The sequence below is a fragment of the Tachysurus vachellii genome, chromosome 16 (assembly GCF_030014155.1).
Source record: "Tachysurus vachellii isolate PV-2020 chromosome 16, HZAU_Pvac_v1, whole genome shotgun sequence".
Classification (NCBI taxonomy): Eukaryota; Metazoa; Chordata; class Actinopteri; order Siluriformes; family Bagridae; genus Tachysurus; species Tachysurus vachellii.
In genome coordinates, this window is record NC_083475.1 from 8,871,194 (window position 1) to 8,888,603 (window position 17,410).

At 35.3% G+C, this 17,410-nt stretch overlaps 1 protein-coding gene across 1 annotated transcript in view; it reads right to left on the reverse strand.

Annotated features, from left to right (window-relative positions):
• Positions 1-17,410, reverse strand: part of LOC132859336 (thyrotropin-releasing hormone-degrading ectoenzyme-like) — a 159,200-nt gene that overhangs the window by 59,932 nt on the left and 81,858 nt on the right. The window contains exon 6 of the mRNA XM_060890057.1: positions 10,317-10,430. Within this exon, the coding sequence (XP_060746040.1) occupies positions 10,317-10,430 (114 nt within the window). The remainder of the gene's footprint in view (positions 1-10,316; positions 10,431-17,410) is intronic.

A 17,410-nucleotide genomic window follows, 5' to 3' on the forward strand; every position in this document is an offset into this window, starting at 1 on the left:
ATAAATACAATACACAAAAGACAATAAACAGTAAACAGACAGCGCCGACCGACCGGTGTATATACTGTATGTGAATACTGAATGTTCAAACAATATTTCCTGCATTAATACTAGTAATACTAGTAATATTATAATGCACTGTGAATGTTTACAGTGTCATCACTGAGCTCTTCAGGTGAAGTTTTTATATATACAGCACAGTTCATGCTGGTCTGGTTGTAAGCATTTGCACTTTTGAAACATTTTCCAGTTCAGGTAAATATAATATTCTTAGACAAATCTCTCTCTCTCTCTTTCTCTCTCTCTCTCACTTGTTTTTTTTTTTTTCTTCTTTTCTTCTCAAACATAGCAAAATGTAGAACAACTCAACAACAAGGCAAAGAAATACAAAAGAGTGAATAAAGCCAACTGAAACACAAATCTACACCAATAACACTTACTGAGCATGTGCGGTATGCATCAACAAATTTCTATTACTAAAAGAAATAGATGCTAATGTAGGGTGAAATTACTTCTAATAGAATTGAGTGCATGGCACAGTTACCTTTGGATAAGGCAACAATGTAATGGGAAATGTGATTCGCTCAATAGCGCATATCAAAATGGGAGGTTTTTCTACCATATTTCACTCTAATTATATTAGAAAAGTACATCAGTGGATTTTAGCAGATCGTGTCCTACATTTATGCACTGGGTAATATTTGGTTTTTAATGTTTAGGTGGTTATCAAGCGAAAAAATTTACTCAATTAATCTAAAATACATATTTGGAGCTTTTAAAATCGATTTAATTGCTCGTTCTTTATAGGTAGGAATGAGATGCACATATCTATCTGAAGTTGACAGGTGTGCTAAGGTACTAAAAATAACCACAGTGAAAAACAAAAATCTTTCAACACAAAAGAGAGAGAGAGAGAGAGAGAGAGAGAGAGAGAGAGAAAGGGAAAGGGAGATTGAGGTCTTTGTATAATTGATATTAAATAGTACATTAAAGGTTTAAAATGCTGTTACATACAATGCTAGTAAAATATAATAATTATCAGTAAACAGTTTTGACTTAACAGATCAAATACATTACAATTGTTTTAAGGTATTTGATCAGTTAAGTCAAAACTGTTTACTGTTAACCTTTTTTTTACTAATCCCCTATTGTTACTTTTTTACTAAACCCTATTGTTGCTTTTTCTTACGAACCCTTTATTGTTGCTTTTTTTTAACTAATCCCCTATTGTTACTTTTTTTATTAATCCCCTATTGTTGCTTTTTCTTACTAATCCTTTATTGTTGCTTTTTTACTAATCCCCTATTGTTACTTTTTCTTTTTACTAATACCCTATTGTTACTTTTTTACTAAACCCTATTGTTGCTTTTTCTTACGAACCCTTTATTGTTGCTTTTTTTAACTAATTCCCCTATTGTTACTTTTTTTTTACTAATCCCCTATTGTTACTTATTTTTTTACTAATCCCCTATTGTTACTTTTTTTTTTTTTTACTAATCCCCTATTGTTGCTTTTTTTTTTTTTTTACTAATCCCCTATTGTTACTTTTTTTTTACTAATCCCCTATTGTTACTTTTTTTTTTAACTAATCCCCTATTGTTACTTTTTTTTTTTTTTACTAATCCCCTATTGTTGCTTTTTTTAACTAATCCCCTATTGTTGCTTTTTTTTAACTAATCCCCTATTGTTGCTTTTTCTTACTAATCCTTTATTGTTGCTTTTTTAATAATCCCCTATTGTTACTTTTTCTTTTTACTAATACCCTATTGTTACTTTTTTACTAATCCCCTATTGTTATTTTTTTACTAGTCACCTATTGTTGCTTTTTTACTAATCCTCTATTGTTGCTTTTTTTTTTAATCCCCTATTGTTGCTTTTTTTTTAATCCCCTATGGTTGCTTTTTTTTTTTTTTTTTTTTAACTAATCCCTATTGTTGCTTTTTTCACTAATCACCTATTGTTGCTTTTTCTTACTAATCCCCTATTGTTGCTTTTTTTAACTAATCACCTATTATTGCTTTTTTAAGCAACCTCTCATGTGTGTGTGATACATGATTGTTAAGGTGTAGTCACAACAGCATTCACCTTGCAAATGCATTTTCTACATTTTCTGCACATGTTGCTGTTTTTTTTTACATCCCTTGGGGTGCAGAGCTGAGATCAGAAATATAGCCAGGGTTGGCAAAATCTCTATTCCAAATATGTATCACAAAAATGAAACTTCATTCTTGAGTCTGTTGTAAATCTTGCAATTAGACCAATTTTTCAAGGTTTGAGAGAGAGAGAGAGATAGAAATAGATAGACAGACAGATAGATAGATAGATAGAGAGAGAGAGAGAGAGAGAGAGAGAGAGAGAGCATCTGTAAAGTTGCATATTTCTCATTCTTACAATACTACTAATAATAAAATGAGCAGCATTAAAAGTCTCCATCTGGCCAATACATCAATACATGCTTTTATTAGTGTGTTGCTGCCCAGTGCCATTTCATTTATAGCGTTTCAGCTCTAACTCTTAAATGAAAGTAAAGTGTAAAGTGCTAAAAGCAGACAAGAGACCTAGACCAATGTATCTGGCAACATGCATCCTAAGGCCTCACAAAAAGCCCAGAGAAAAGTAAAGAAAATTTAGATGTAGGAAATGTATTATTTTTTTTATTTGAACATCTTTACCTACCCTTATAGCCCAATGCACTGAAATAAAGTGATGGAAATATTTTGTGTAGTCCAAACTGATCAGTGCATTGATCAATCAGTCAGTTTGGTGGAAGCTGGATCTGTATTCAGGATCGGCTTGTTACAATTCTCTAAATTATCTAGTAACTAACTTGTGTCTGTCTTGAACTTCTTGAATGTTTTGAACATCAGCTTGGTTGTTCTGCAGTGATGTTTGTTGGAAGATAACTGTATGGGTCACTTAAGGTCTTTATAGCACATGGCTCCTTTTTAACAACAAAATCTTGTTCTTAATACTCAAACACACAGCCCTGAAATAAAGATCATAACAACACTGAAAAGCTTTGTATCAGATTTGCTCTTCATTTGTCATCCTCATACTGTGAGTGCTAATCTCCTGAATATTCAATATGGTTTTATTGGTTGTATCAGTCATGAATGGTTTTAATTTGATCAAAGCAGTAAACTGCATGATAACATTTCGTAACCTAGAGTAAGCTACTGTATGCTCAAATGACAAAACCGGTGGAATAATTTAATGCTGCTTCTGGTCCTTCACACCAACCAGATCTCCGCCCACATGAGCACTTGGGCCAAGATTCTGGGCCAAAGTATTTCTCAGTGCTTTCCAACACCATCATCAAAACACCAATTGAGAGAATGACTTTTGGACATATTGTCTTCCCTCCAGTACACAGAGACTTGTTTAGGCTCATACAAGCTGTTCAGTTGGCTCAGCACCTTACTATAGCACTTACTTGTTATCGTATGTTGTTTATCGTTTACACTGAAGCCTACTTGTATGTTGCTAATTAACAAAAGGTCAGATAGGTTGCAGACCACTGTATCTAATGTACGTAAGCTTTTATGCTACACAGTTTGAGCTTGATGTCAACTAGGTATGATTGTTTGTAACTGGCTAAAATGTTACCTAATGATACTTCGGAAAATCAGGACAAACAGTGGGGTGAGTAAAATGCCCATTATTAGGAAGATACTGTATAACAGACACAATCAGTAAATGAAATGAGCTGAAAAGTGTCTAACACCCAACAAATAAGAAGCCTAATGCCAGATACCTCTGAAATATAACAATTAATGAAGTGCATTTCTGCCATACTGTAGCTTTGCAAGATGATCATCGTTAAGGTGTACAAATGAAAGCAAAGAACAATGTGATAATGCGGGGACTGTGAATGGGTGTGAAAAATAGCAGTGGATGAAACCCTCAACAGAGAACTGCATCGCTGGAATCATGCCTGGTCTAAATCATGACTATTTAATAACGCAGATGTAACCTAAAGTGTTAAATAACTGTGGCTGACTCGTGATTCGTAAAGTACCAGAATGGTGAACACAATCCTCACGATTCACTCAGTGCTTTTTGTTATGCTGATGCTGGTCCTCCTTTCATTTGTTCATTCCCTGAGCCTCAAGTGATTTTGTCCATCACCACATGACTGCATTAAGAGTCACTTCAGCATAAGTGTGTTTTCTCTTGCCCAGGTTATGCTAATTGTTAGAAGTGTTGAATTTCATTTTAATGAAGCAGATTCAGTGTTGGTCATATCTAAATTGTATTTCGTGTAGCTTAGTGCAGGTTTTGTACTATTTAAATAATGTCAGAAATTAGATATATGTACAGTAGGGTGATAAGCTGAACTGCTCCTGGGTTCTGCCTGAGACACTGTAAAACGTTCACATTTTCACCACAGTTATACATCCCACAAAGCAGCTGCAATATTAAGTAAAGCATGATTAGATCTTTTAGTGCTATATTTAACATGTTAACAGGCTTAAGGAGTGAAATCACTTTAAACAGCTTTTTAAATTAGAACACAACACACCAGGCATGATGGTTGTCACGACAACACATCAGCCGTCAGTCAAGACTATTTCAATCTACAACATTATACATTTTAACATTCAGTCTCCGACATCACAAGTCATGAACATTGATTGATTGATTGATTGATTGATTGATTGATTGATTGATTTCTCGACCCTATTCCAAAAATACAAATAGTTATGGCTCAATCAATACTTTGAAGCCTGTCAAACCCTGTTAGAGCTGAGTTGGTGCAGTAAGGAAATCGAAATGAAATTCCAGCTCCTTCTGAAGGATCCCTAGATGTTTCCAAGCAAACTATAATATATAATGTTTCAAGATGTCCTACTGTAGATCTGCCTTATGTTCTCCATCCAGCAAGATTTACCTAATACAGCAGTACTAGGAGCCAACATGGGGTACCCTTGTAAGGTCAAGTATAGCAGGATTTTATTTTCATTCCCCTAATACTTGGCAGAACTTTTTTTTGCCCGTACACTGATTTTCCATATCCCTGGTAGAATGGAAATCTACTTTTATTAGACATTTTTAATCAGTATAAACAAATGAATGCTTTTATTGCAGAAAGCCTGATCTAAAACTAGTCAGGACATTGTTGGCTTCAGTGTGAGACATTTTTACGTCTATCTGGATAGCCTTACACAACTATCAAATTAACTAACTATCTAACACTTAGGGCAGTGGTATCTCAAGTGGTTCTGGGTTTGCTCTGGGTTGTTGATTGGAAGATCAGGGTTGAAGCCCCAGCACTACCAAGCCACTACTATTTGGCCCTTGAGCAAGGCTCTTAACCCTCATCGAATCATAGTCGCTGTAATGTATACTGTATGTGACAAAAAGAACGGCTTCTTCTTATTATTCAAATTTTAGATGCTTATGAACCAGCACTTTAGGAAATGAAATGGGTCTGATATCCCCATTTACTTTAAAGTAATAGACATTTGTGTAAAAAAAAAAAAAAAAAAAATCTCTTTTATACTTTTGTATGAAAATATTGGCTCTATCAAGTAAGAAATATATATATATATATATATATATATATATATATATATATATATATATATATATATATATATATATATATAGTTAATACTACACATTCTTAAAGTACTAAGTGTATACTTCCATATGAGCCATTAAACTCCACTGTGGAGTGTTACATGACAAAGAAATTCAATGCTGAATATAGACTCGACCGACAATACAAGCACATTTTTTTGGCCTCTGCTGAAATAAACAAGCCTGTCGGTATATGTTTCTGACAGCTTTGCACCATATTTGGGAGTGAATTTCACCCATTTGCTCCAGGTTGCTTGAATGGTGCTCATGGACTGCAATTTTCAAACAGTGCTACAGATTTTTGATGGGATTGAGTTCTGGACTTTGACTTGGCCATTAATCTTTTTTATTCTTCAGCCTCTCATGTGTTGCTTTGTTGCCTGGGATCACTGTTATGCTGAAAGGTGAAAGTTTCTCCCTTGCTCTTTAGCAGACTGAAGCAGGTTGTCCTGCAGTATCTCCTTGTACTCTCAGCCACTGAATTCTATAGCTCCTTCAAAGTGACTGTTGGACCCTCTGTGCCTTCTCTCACAATTCCCCTTTTAGCTCTGACACTGAGTTATGAGGGACGGCCTTGTCGAGAAAGTGCCAGTATGGTGCAGCTTCCATTTCCTCAGAATTAATCCAACAGTGCTCACTGGGATATCTAAACTCTTTAATATTAATAATGTTATCTTGTAGATTTTCCAATGTTGTGCCTGTTTATATACATAGAATTTCTTAAGAATGCTTTTTTTGTCTCATTTTCACCGTTTTATTTTTTAGATTCACAGTCTGACCAATAGTACTTTAATTTAAACAGTCTTTTTTTTTCCAAAATTGTTTTTTTATTATTATTTTTTTAGATATTGACAGGTAGAGGCAATTGTGTCCATGTTAGGACTATAGCTTTATGTCTATATATTTATATCTATAGCTTTATCTATCATATTGATATTGATATTGTGTAAACGTGAGGCTTTCACAGCACAGGGGTTGAATATTTATCCAAATAGCATATTTTCAGTTAGTAATTTCTGTCGTAGAATATTTTATATATAACTTTCCATTAATTTATTAATATGAAGAGCCGGTCCTTTAAGGGACAGCATAAAGTGTCCAAAATAATACAACCACAAACTGTTCATTGAACTCTGCTTCCTCTGCACTCACAAACAACTGTATTTCCTTTTTCTTTACAATCCCTAACTGTCACAAAAGTCTAACATTTTATTGCTTATGTTCAGACCCAGCATACCCAGTAGCCCAATTCATGTCTCTTCATGTATCTTCATCATTCCCCATATGAGAAATGAAGTCCTCCAGTAGCACTCTGGAGTCAGTAGGAGGTACCATTTTAAGCATCTGCTCTACCTTCTTCAAGAAGAGAGACTACTCCAAACAGCAATTTGGTTCATAAACACAAATCAAAGTTTTCCTTATTGAGCCTTTACATCTGATAGAGGTGGATAGAAGTGTCTTACCCACGAGGAACAACTGAATTTGGAAGTTTCTCTGCTTTGGACTTGTAAGTATTACAGCAGCTGCCTGAGAGAATATTTTCACATGATTCTCCATCTATACATCTACACCTATCTATCTATCTATCTATCTATCTATCTATCTATCTATCTATCTATCTATCTATCTATCTATCTATCTATCTATCTATCAGGTAGCTTTATACCAGTGGTTATAAGAAGAGTTGACTAATGTAGACAGTCATATCCAGTTGTTACATACTGTAGAGTGAAATGCTCACTAGACTTCAAGCGCATAAGCTGATATTTTTCATCCCATGTCCTAAGGTTGTGGGTTCGAGTCTCGGGCCGGCAATACCACGACTGAGTGGTAATACCCCACTGCTCCCCGGGCGCCACAGCATAAATGACTGCCCACTGCTCCGGGTGTGTGTTCACGGTGTGTATGTGTGTTCACTGCTGTGTGTGTGCACTTTGGATGGGTTAAATGCAGAGAAAGAATTCTGAGTATGGGTCACCGTACTTAGCCGTATGTCACGTCACTTTCACTTTTTCACTTTCACTAATGCATCTGCAACATATTAGCGGTGATTGAAAAGTGTGTGTGTGTGAAATACAACTGTATGTATAACAAATGGGAACATGGTGGATCATTTACTATATCATTCTGCTCCAAATATTGCATTGTATGTTTAGTGAGCTTTTTTTGGGGGGGAGGGGGGGTGGGGGGGATGGGGGTGGGGGGTTAAAACTTTTGTTCACCCTGTTTGGTATTCAGAAAACACATGGGCCACTAGAGCATCTCACAAAAATATAAATCACAAATGCATCTGTCTTTATACATATGTGTAATTGTTCCCATACCCCATTCATATGGTTCAACTAAAACCTATTGATGAATTACTTTGTGTATAACACATTACCTGAATAGTTGATTATCAGGTTATAGAAAGATAGATTTTAGACCTCCCATAAATGATCACAACCAACCATCAGTGAAAAAGTGTCAGATAAAATATAAAAAGCTCCACCGTTCTGAAAACTGACACCATTCGCACTATCACAAGACTCGTACTGGGCAGCATAACTGCATCATCATCTTCAATTTAGTAAGGCATTGTTTTTTGAAAACATTGGTCATCGTAAACTATTTTATGACTCATTCACTAGACTTTAATATTGCTGGGGAATTTAGTCTTGGGTGCAACATGTAGCTGCAGGTTTTCGTTCCAAACAAACGCAATTACTGCAAATGGTGATTTTATATATTTAATCAGTTCATTTTGGTCAACACTCAAATAAACAGTGTCCCACTTATTTGGCTGGAGTGAAAACCTGCAGCCAGGTCAGACTGTGTAATGTCTCACATATTTGGATGACAATTGTAGAAAGATCTCAGCATGATCATCTACAGAGAATTTCTCTATATGCTTATTTGACTCAGTGGCGAGGGTCTATAGTCCTCAGCTGAATTCTGAACTCACAAAAACATGCTAGTGGGTGGATTAGCTATGGTAAATTGTTATAATTTACGTCTCAATATAGGTACGAATAAGAATGAAGATATAACAGAAGAAAAATCACATCCTGGACCATAACTTGTAAAAGAGCCTCAAACATCAATGGATGTGGGAGCTTTTTATTTTTCTAGTCTCTTCAGACATACTAATGGTGTTCATGGCCAAAAGGTATCAATGTGATTCTAATGACACTTCATTGTGCTGGGGATTGGGGCAAATAGACTTTGAAAACTTTTCAAAAGACTTTGATTTTGCATAATGGTATCTTTAACTTGTGTATTTTTTATCCATTATCTGTCTGGTGCAAGTCATCAACCATCTGTCTCAAAGCGCTAGAAGCACTTTTATTTTCCCCATCATGATAACTTACCAAAATGATGCTTCTGTACATGTGTGTTTCCTAAGTTAGGAGCCTAGGAACAATTTTTAAATAATATAACTTTGCAATAATATTTAGAAGTGCCATTAATTTTGCCCGAAGAGTGTGTGTAAAACAACAAAACAACAAAAATGTCTGTTATTCTATGTTTATATTTCAGTCAAAAACTTCCTAAGCTCTAGTGGGTTTGTATTCCATTAGTGGTTTATATTAACGTATAATAAAATGCTACATGCATGTTTTTGAATATATTTTGTGGGCTAATTCTGGTTCTCTCAGCAAAAAGCCAATGGAATTTTTCCATCAAATTTTTCCACTGCTTTTTTAAATTATTGCAAAAAAATAGATTTATGATTCTTGCATATTTTGATCTAGATAAAATAAAAATGGATTGAATCTTAAATACAATCAACAGAAGTAAAAAGCTACAACTCTGTTCCCTTATAAGGATCCACTGTGTTCTGCTTGTTAATGTTGCTAGACCAAAGCTGTGGAACGCACTTCTAGCACACGTACGATGCATCACTGTGCTGAGTGTTTTTAAATCGCAGTTGAAAACTCATTTATTCATACAAGCTTTCAACATAGTAGCCCCTGATTCAACTGTTATTTTATGTTCATTGTGTTCTTATATTTTATTGTCTATTGCTGTTTTACTTGAAAGCACCTTGTGCTCCTTTTGGTTGTTGTATGGTGCTCTATAAATAAAATTTGATTGATTGATTGATTGACCATTTATTAGGCTTTGGTGAAAATCAAGGATTGTCGAGAGGAAAAAAAAAAGGAAAAATAAACAACAACATAGAAGAGACCTATGATACCTTTGCGGCTGTGAAGTGAGGCATCAGGCCACATATATTTTGGACACTTTATACCGACTCTCAAAATGAATTTATTTAAAGTGAAACATAAAATAATACATCTGAATGAAAGAAAAGTTAGAATAGCTTGTAAGAGGGTAAGCATAAACACAATGGGTTTGTAGATGAGTTTTCCTTTCAGAATAATGATGTTTAAAGTCCCTGACAAATTCTGTAGTCCCACATGGTAACAAAAGGCTTTTTCAAGACACTTTAGCGCTTCCAAAAAATCATTAATGCTGTATTACTGATGTATTTCACGTTGTAGAATAAAAAAGTAATATTAATTATTATTATTATTATTTCAGGCAATTAACTGACCTTCTAGGCAAAAGTAATTTTCATAAAAGTAAGAGAAAACAGGAACAGATATTAAAATGTTACCTGTACATGATTAATTAGATTACCAGATTCAGTTTATATACAACATTAAACATTATATTTCATTTATACAGTTTTTAATTCAGTTTAGTCCCAAAATGTTACTTATCCAAAATAAATCACAGGAGCTCACCATATTCCACTTTGGGAAGAGGAAGTCAGTCCCAACATACTCGAAGAAATGAGCAAATCCCTCTTTGAGCCATACGTCTTCCCACCACACCGGCGTGACCAGGTCTCCAAACCACTGTACAATGGAAGAACAGAGCAGATGTCTCCAACACACACTTACATACTTATATATATATATTATATTTTTATTATATAACACACTGTAATGAGTAAATGTTATGATTGTTTTTGGCATTTTAATATTATCATAGTTGTAAAACAGATAATGAAAGTATATCAGTAGAGCATACAGTCTAGAACGTATTAAAGACCTCAATAGTACAATACTGTATACATGTCATGCTTTAGTGTGTGTCCTGCTTAAACTGTATGAATATAGCATGTATGCCAAACTATGAAATTGGGTTGAACAGTTAACAAACTAGCATGAGTTGCAACTCTGACACTGTTTTCACACAGAAATACTACTCAGTAAATAATTTCATAGGACGCAGAGCTCTCTAAATAAAAACATCATGCCATCTTAAGTATGACAAAAGCCTGGAGTTGCAAGTTGTAGAAGGGAAATGTTGTGTTGTTACTTTAACTTAATGGTCTCGCTATTTCCATTTAATAATCTCATTATTTCAGTTTAATAATCTCATTATTTCAGTTTAATAATCTTATTATTTCAGTTTAATAATCTCATTATTTCAGTTTAATAATCTCATTATTTCAGTTTAATAATCTCATTATTTCAGTTTAATAATCTCATTATTTCTACTTAATAATCTCATTATTTCTACTTAATGATCTCATTATTTCGAGATATGCTGTTATTCTAGCAAATTACTTTAGGAATGAGAAAGTCATGGATCCAGCATATTATCATCATATATTATTGTCTTATATCAAATGGTACTTTGTATACATGAGCTACATAAAATATTCTTACTACTCTACTATATATTGAGTGAATAGGATTAGTATGTCAAAGGGGTGGTATGTTTGAATTCTCAGCATTTATAAACATTAGGCAAGAAATACCAGGATGATCTACTGCTTTCACCATAGTATGGAACCAGTGCACATTCCACTGTTCCATAATGTAAAGGGAATGCTGTGGAAGAACTGTCAGAGTCTTTTTTAAGAGTAAATATTTTAGGTATTAAGTGTTGTTTCTTTCATTAAATCCTATTTGTTTAATAAGTTAGAAGTTTAGTCAAGTGTTGTTAAAGTTTAAATACTGTAAGAATAAAAAATGAGATCGCAGGTCACACAACAAAGCCATTATGGCAGATATAACTGGATTATACTCATATTACACACATATTCTGATCTGTACATATCGGTGAATGAAATGCAGTAGGTACTGAAATGCATTTGAATAAAACAGGTACTGAATCAAATTAATCAAATGCAGCAGGTTCTGAATCGAATGCAGCTGGTACTGAATCGAATGCAGCAGGCTCTGAATCGAATGCAGCAGGTACTGAATCGAATGCAGCAGGCTCTGAATCGAATGCAGCAGGTACTGAATCGAATGCAGCAGGCTCTGAATCGAATGCAGCAGGTACTGAATCAAATGCAGTAGGTACCATCACATTACACAATTTCCGGCATGCACTTCTTCTCTATTAATCTGAAAGAAACTGTTTTTTTTAGACCAAAGGTCATGTTGTGGAATGCTTCATTATTTGTTCAAATAATCCTATACAATATACTGTATCACAACATGTATTGTGTACTGATTATGAACAAAAGACAAGATAGCCTGTTTTAACGTGAGAGAATTTATCAGACTGCACAGGATCTTGTTTAGGTATTGTTGTGTGAGAATGAGCAGATGTGTACATTGTTGTGCTTGGAGATTAACCTCATGTGGTAAAAAAAATAGTCTCCCTCAAACCCCACACACACACACACACACACACACACACACATTTCTTTGCAAGCCTGGGCTCTTTATTCATGCAAAAGAATCCCAAACATCCTTTCAGGAACAGTCCTCCACTAAGAAAGCCACAGCTTAAAAGCGCTGCGACTATTGTATCTGAATAGGCTGTTCTCAATCTCAGAGGGCTGCTTCTACTTTGACAGGTCCTGTACGGTCAGAATGGCTTTTGCTAGTTCAGAACTAAGAGTTTGAACTCCCCTCTGCAGACAGAGAAAGATGGCACTCATGCACTTTGTTGAATAAAGCAGAAACACAGAAAGGAATTTGAAACACAGTCAAAATACTGTATGCTGGGGGCAAAAATGTCATGGATTTAGTGGTGAAGCCACCGATTCATAATTATATGATCAATGAATCATTAAACCTCATAGATGGTATAAAGCCTGGATTCTGGATACTTATATATACTGTAGAAGAGCCATAAAAGTAAAACCGCTGACAGGTGAAGTGAATAATATTGATTACCTTGTTATACTGACACCTGTCAAGGAATGGGATATATTAGGCAGCAAGTGAACAGTCAGTTCTCAAAGTTCATGTGTTGGAAGCAGGGAAAATGGGTAACGTGTAAGGATCTGAGTGACTTTGACAAGGGCCAAATTGTGATGGCTAGATGACTAAGCATCAAAGCAGCAGGTTTTGTGGATACTTACCAAAAGTGGTCTAAGGTAGAAAAACTGGTGGACCAGTGAAAGGGACAAAAGAACCCAAGGCTCACTGATGCATGTAGGGAGTGAAGGCTTGCCTATCTGATCCAATTCTACAGAAATGCTACTGTAGCACAAATTGCTGAAAAAAGTCTAGCTATGACAGAAAGGTGTCAGAACAATTCTCTCCCTGAAGCTCTCGGCATAAGATGTTAATTGCTGTGTGAAATAAATAACCCCAAGGACAATTTATTTTTATTCCTGTTGTGAGTTAGGCACCAATTTATACAGCCTCAATACAGTGAGTATAAATAGCATGGAGCCAGCAGTATAAAGTGGTACAAGACTCTTACTATGTTCTAATGAAAAAAATTAAGACATATTATCAATAGTATATCAAGGCAGGGTCATTAAATTGCTCACAACCTTCTGTTTTATATACCATGTTGTCTCTGGAAACTCAAAAACTACAGTAGGTTATGTTTGGTGTCATGTGCATTGTTAATCATGTCTTGAACTTTAAAATAAGATCTGTGAATGCACAATACTACGAGTTCATAATCTAGGCATGGGAATTTATGAATAGGAAACTGTTCAAACTCTGTCAGAAGCACAGTCGATGAGATGTGTGAACTGGAACTCAATCCCAGGACATTTCAACCAATCAGCACCGCTAAATGAAGAGAGGCAGAAACCATGACATTACAATTCAGTATAAAGTCCAGATTTTGACCGTTAATTCCGGATAACCCTGCATCGGTCTTAGACTAGTCTCCAACTTTGAAAGAAATATACAGTACTGTAGTACAGCAGGAATACTCTGAGCTTCTAGTAAAGACATACATTGTATAGAGTGAGTCACAAAGGTCTTTTTCCAGAATTTCTGGGCAAGCTGACTCAACTGAAGCTATACCTGCACCTTCAATATGATTTCTGCTGAAATGCATACACACCGAGTCAGACGCTTTTATCTGTGATCTCCAAAGAAGCAGACACATCGCTAGACATGGCTAGACGTCTATTCTCACCATCTCTCAGGGTATAAGGAAGGCACGCATCAAGACTCATCTCTGTTCTAAGGTCTAGGTGGCGGACTGAACTTCTCCTAGATGACCAAACAGCCTAGACGAGTCACCGGCTTAAAAACAAAGCCCAAAGACCTATCTCTTCCAGACGTAGTTAGGCTGACACTTAAAAATGGTCTTTTCTTGCTATATTACCTCCCAATACAGTTTTTTGACTGATGGAATCCTTAGTCTGTTACCTAATGAGCCAATATCAGAGTAGGCTCATTGATAGAAACTTCAAGAGCCATTCCATCAAATTCCATTCACTCTGGACAAGGCTGTCTGCTGAATACCATACATTTACATGTAAATGTTCTGCATGATTTTGGCTAAACTGAGGACTCTCTCTCTCTCTCTCTCTTTCTCTCTCTCAATAGATGACATTGATGACAAGCATTGATATAAGCATTGATACAAGCTACTTCATGGATCAGGACCACCATTTGACACCATTGGAATAGAGGTAAAAATATATAGCTTTAAAACATTTTTGTATTTTGTTGCTCTATGTTCAGTTATATGATATAAAACATTAAAAATATCAAAATAAATACAGATGCACCAGCTTAAGAAGAAAACGACAAATCTTTAATAGTTAGACGAGCTCTTTTGAATCTGTAGACATCTTATTGATTGGCTTCTCTCACCGTATTGGAGTATCAAACAAAAGGTAAATGTCACAAAATTATACAATTCAGCAAATTCTACCCAGCTAAAAACAAACTGATCAGCATTTTGTTATAAAGAACAAAGCGGCACAAGAAGCATAACAACCGATTCACACAGTATGAAGTCAATTTGCAAAGTTTCAGAAGTAGCTTTTTAAATATACACTGCTTTGTTCTTTTGAGCTTTTATATGTAAACTCTGTAAGAAGTAGAAAATAAAAACAACAAAAACCTTCTAAATAACATTCTAAATGGTCTAAATAACATGAATATGAAAACTCCTAGCACTGGTAGTCTATGCATAGAGAAATTATTGATTTTTTTTTTACTGCAAAGAGGCACACGTTCTCATCTGCAAAGAAAAACTAATTTCAGCATCTTTTCACAGATGATGCACATTATCATCAGGGAGGAGAGCACTAAATTAAATGATGGGATCAACAAACCCAAAAGAAATAAGCTACACTCAATAGCACTATTTATTCCTTTCCATCGAGGGGAATTTCACTTGATGCACATAAAACTGAAAAAAAAAAAAAAAAAAAGAGTTTAAAGATCCCACTCATATCCGTCCCTACACAGTTAATATATCTTCTCATCCATAGAGTATATTTGTTGCCAAAATCAATCTCAAATTCTCTACCCAATAAAAGCTAGTCAAAATAATCAAACGTCCAATGTGCAAAAAAAAGTGCACCTCTACTGCCTCATTTCTACATTTCAAAATTAGATAAGCTATTTAAATGTGATTGAATGAGTGTGACATGTTTATATCCATCTGTTGCATAATAATGTCCGAAACTCGTGGGGGCTGAAGGGTAAATCTGAAATCTTAGTTTTTTTAACCAAGTCACCAATTACTGTATGTTGCAGAAATGTAATTTCTTGCTGTATAGCACCTCTGCAGGTTATTAAAATAAACAGATTGTCAAACATATGGCTGAAAGACTGCATGAAGATCTGTTCAGGTGTTCATTTAGAGTTTATCCATCACAGGGAATTGCATGTTTCAGACCAAACTGTTGACACAAATATTTATGGTAATCTTGTGTATATGAGGTAGACATCTGGCTACTAGTTACATTGTGCTGAATGACCCAAAATTGATGGAAAGTCTCTCTCTCTCTCTCTCTCTCTCTCTCTCTCTCTCTCTCTCAGAAGCATGATATTTTAAATTATAATGATGAATGTAAACGCAATGAACGTGTTTACACAAAGGTGAGTGAAGGAGCTGAGCTTGGTTACAAAAAAACAGGCTTGTATTCATAGCGAAGCATTTAGGCATATATTAAAGGCATACACTAATCAGCCATCACACTAAAACCACTGACAGGTCAAGTGAATAACATTAATTATCTTGTTAGGGATGGGATATATTAGGCAGCAAATTGCAGCACCAAATTTTGATGCCATTCATGTGGATGTTAATTTGTCTCATGCCATTTATCTCATACCTAAACCACAACACACATTCAGAGATCTTGTGGAGTCCATGCTATGAAAGGTCAGAGCTGCTTTTTCAGCTCAAAGGAAATCTTACTAAATATGATATTTAATTAAACTGCATAGTTAAATATATATGACGAGTGAATATGGGCAGAGTTGCATCATATTTTGCATTATGAGATTATTCTAAATCACTCACTCTCACTCACTCATTTTCTACCGCTTATCCGAACTACCCCGGGTCACGGGGAGCCTGTGCCTATCTCAGGCGTCATCGGGCATCAAGGCAGGATACACCCTGGACGGAGTGCCAACCCATCGCAGGGCACACACACACTCTCATTCACTCACGTACTCACACACTAGGGACAATTTTCCAGAGATGCCAATCAACCTACCATGCATGTCTTTGGACCGGGGGAGGAAACCGGAGTACCCGGAAGAAACCCCCGAGGCACGGGGAGAACATGCAAACTCCACACACACAAGGCGGAGGCGGGAATCGAACCCCGACCCTGGAGGTGTGAGGCGAACGTGCTAACCACTAAGCCACCGTGCCCCCCTATTCTAAATCAAATAAGATAAAATAATATAAATTGGACTGATATCAGATATCAGAGCTATGAAATAATGTTTAGAAAGACTGCAGATTTAACAGTAATTTGGTTTATTGTAATCATATAAAGTACAGGATACATTTGATTTTTTTGTTGTTGTTGTTGTTGTTTCACTGCAGTATTGTGCTTTATTTATGTATTACTTTTTTAAATGAATAATGTTGTGAATTAAATAAAAGTATGAAGTAAGCATGGATGATTGGTCCTTGGAGAATATATCCTTTACACTATAAACACAAGTATTATTTTCATTAAATGTATCGTTCAGTTTTAAATTCAGCAAGCAAAAATATAGCCTACAGCATGCATTGATGTTATAATTTCTTGGCCCCTGTTTAGTGTCTTGTTTCTTCATTCAAATATTGTAAAACTAGACATGTGCATATCATTATATTTGTCTCCTTTTTGCCTAAAAGCAAGTGCTTATGTTTTAATATTTTGATCTAGCTGCTGTTGAAAACTCCATCATAAGTCTGGAAAAGTCTTCGGCGTGAACTATACACAGGTTATTTGCATAATCCGAATGGGGAGCCTAAAAAATAATGATTCAAGCAGATGCTTAATGCTTAAATCTTTGAATACACATAACATATCGCTGTGTAAACACTGACAAAACATTTGTTTTTCGAGTATGAATGGTCCACAGTGATAAATCTATTAACAGGCAAAAATCAACAGAATGAAAAAGCTGAAGAACGGGAGCTTACCCAAGAA